At 40.0% G+C, this 1370-nt stretch overlaps 1 protein-coding gene across 1 annotated transcript in view; it reads right to left on the reverse strand.

Annotated features, from left to right (window-relative positions):
- Window positions 1-887, reverse strand: part of LOC105805013 (C-type lectin domain family 4 member C-like) — a 15438-nt gene extending 14551 nt beyond the window's left edge. Inside the window, exon 1 of the mRNA XM_012637794.1 lies at window positions 704-887. Within this exon, the coding sequence (XP_012493248.1) occupies window positions 704-887 (184 nt within the window). The remainder of the gene's footprint in view (window positions 1-703) is intronic.
- Window positions 888-1370: the final 483 nt, after the last annotated feature.

Genomic DNA, 1370 nt, shown 5'->3' on the forward strand with positions numbered 1-1370 from the left:
AGAAAACATTATCTTAACCCTCCAATTATTTTTTTAAGTAATTTTTCAAATATAATGTCTAGCACACAATGAAAGATAATTATGCCCATGAGGACCATTTGAGACATACTATAAAATGACTGTGCTTCTTATGTTCTTGAAGATAAAAGACAAACTTGAACATTGGATTGAACATTATAAAATTTGACAGTGTATTTGAAAGAGAGGCAAAGAGAAATTCTAGATTTGAAAAATTCAATAACTCAAATTAGAACTCAGGCCAGGGGCAGTGGCTCACACCTGTAATCCTAGCACTCTGGGATGCCAAAGCAGGAGGATTTCTTGAGCTCAGGAGTTTGAGACTAGCCTGAGCAAGAGAGAGACCCTTCCTCTACCAAAAAGAAAAAAAAAACAAACCTGCTGGGTGTTGCGGTGTACAGCTGTAGTCCCAGCTACCCAGGAGGCTGAGGTAGAAGAATCACTTAAGCCCAGGAGTTGGAGGTTGCAGCAAGCTACCATGGCGCCACTACACTCTACCCAGGGCGACAGAGTGACACTCTGTCTCAACTAAAACAAACAAGGAAAAATAAATGTTCCATATTAGGGAGATTTTCCTTTTTTTTTTTTTTTTTTTAAACCAGAAGTCTTTTCTCTGTCCTCCAACTTTCAGGGCAATAGAAAAAGACACTTTTCCTCAGTCAAGAGAGGAAATAGGCTAGCTGACCTCTTTGCTTATTAGAAAGTACCTGTTCATCCTTAGTGCTGATCACCGCTAGATCAGCCCCCATCATGGAGCAGTTCTTCCAGTGCTCGGCCCAAGATTGCCTCACAGTAGAAATGAAGTAGCAGCTAGACTGAAATGAACTCCAGAGGGTTGGGCAGCAGCTCCAATCTTCCAGAATGAGCATAGGAGAAGAAAAAATATTGAGAGAATACCCTTCATATAAAGTTGTATGGCTTACTAAGTTTCGGTTGGTTTCCGTCAGCAATTTCCACAAATTTTCCAGAGCTGAATTTATTTACTGGTATATTTACTAATCCCTAGATCATTTCACTCTAAACAGGGACTGGCAAACTTTTAGTTAAGGGCCAGATAGCAAATAGTTTAGGCTTTGTGGGCCGTGTGGTCTCTGTTGCAACTACTCAACTCTACAATTGCAGCATGAAAGCGACCGTTGATAACATGTAAATAAATGAGTATGGTTGTGTTCCAATAAGATTTTATTTACAAAAGCAGACAGCAGATCGGGTTTGGGCCATGGGCTTTAGTTTTCTAGCCCCTGCTTTAAACCCAGAAAGAATATTTTACAGATTAGTACTTTAACTCCAAGTCCTCGTCATTCAATGTCGATCATGTATGAACCATCTCCACATCCTGTGCAAAAATAGTC

This window comes from Propithecus coquereli, unplaced genomic scaffold, assembly GCF_000956105.1.
Source record: "Propithecus coquereli isolate 6110/MARCELLA unplaced genomic scaffold, Pcoq_1.0 Scaffold124, whole genome shotgun sequence".
NCBI lineage: Eukaryota > Metazoa > Chordata > Mammalia > Primates > Indriidae > Propithecus > Propithecus coquereli.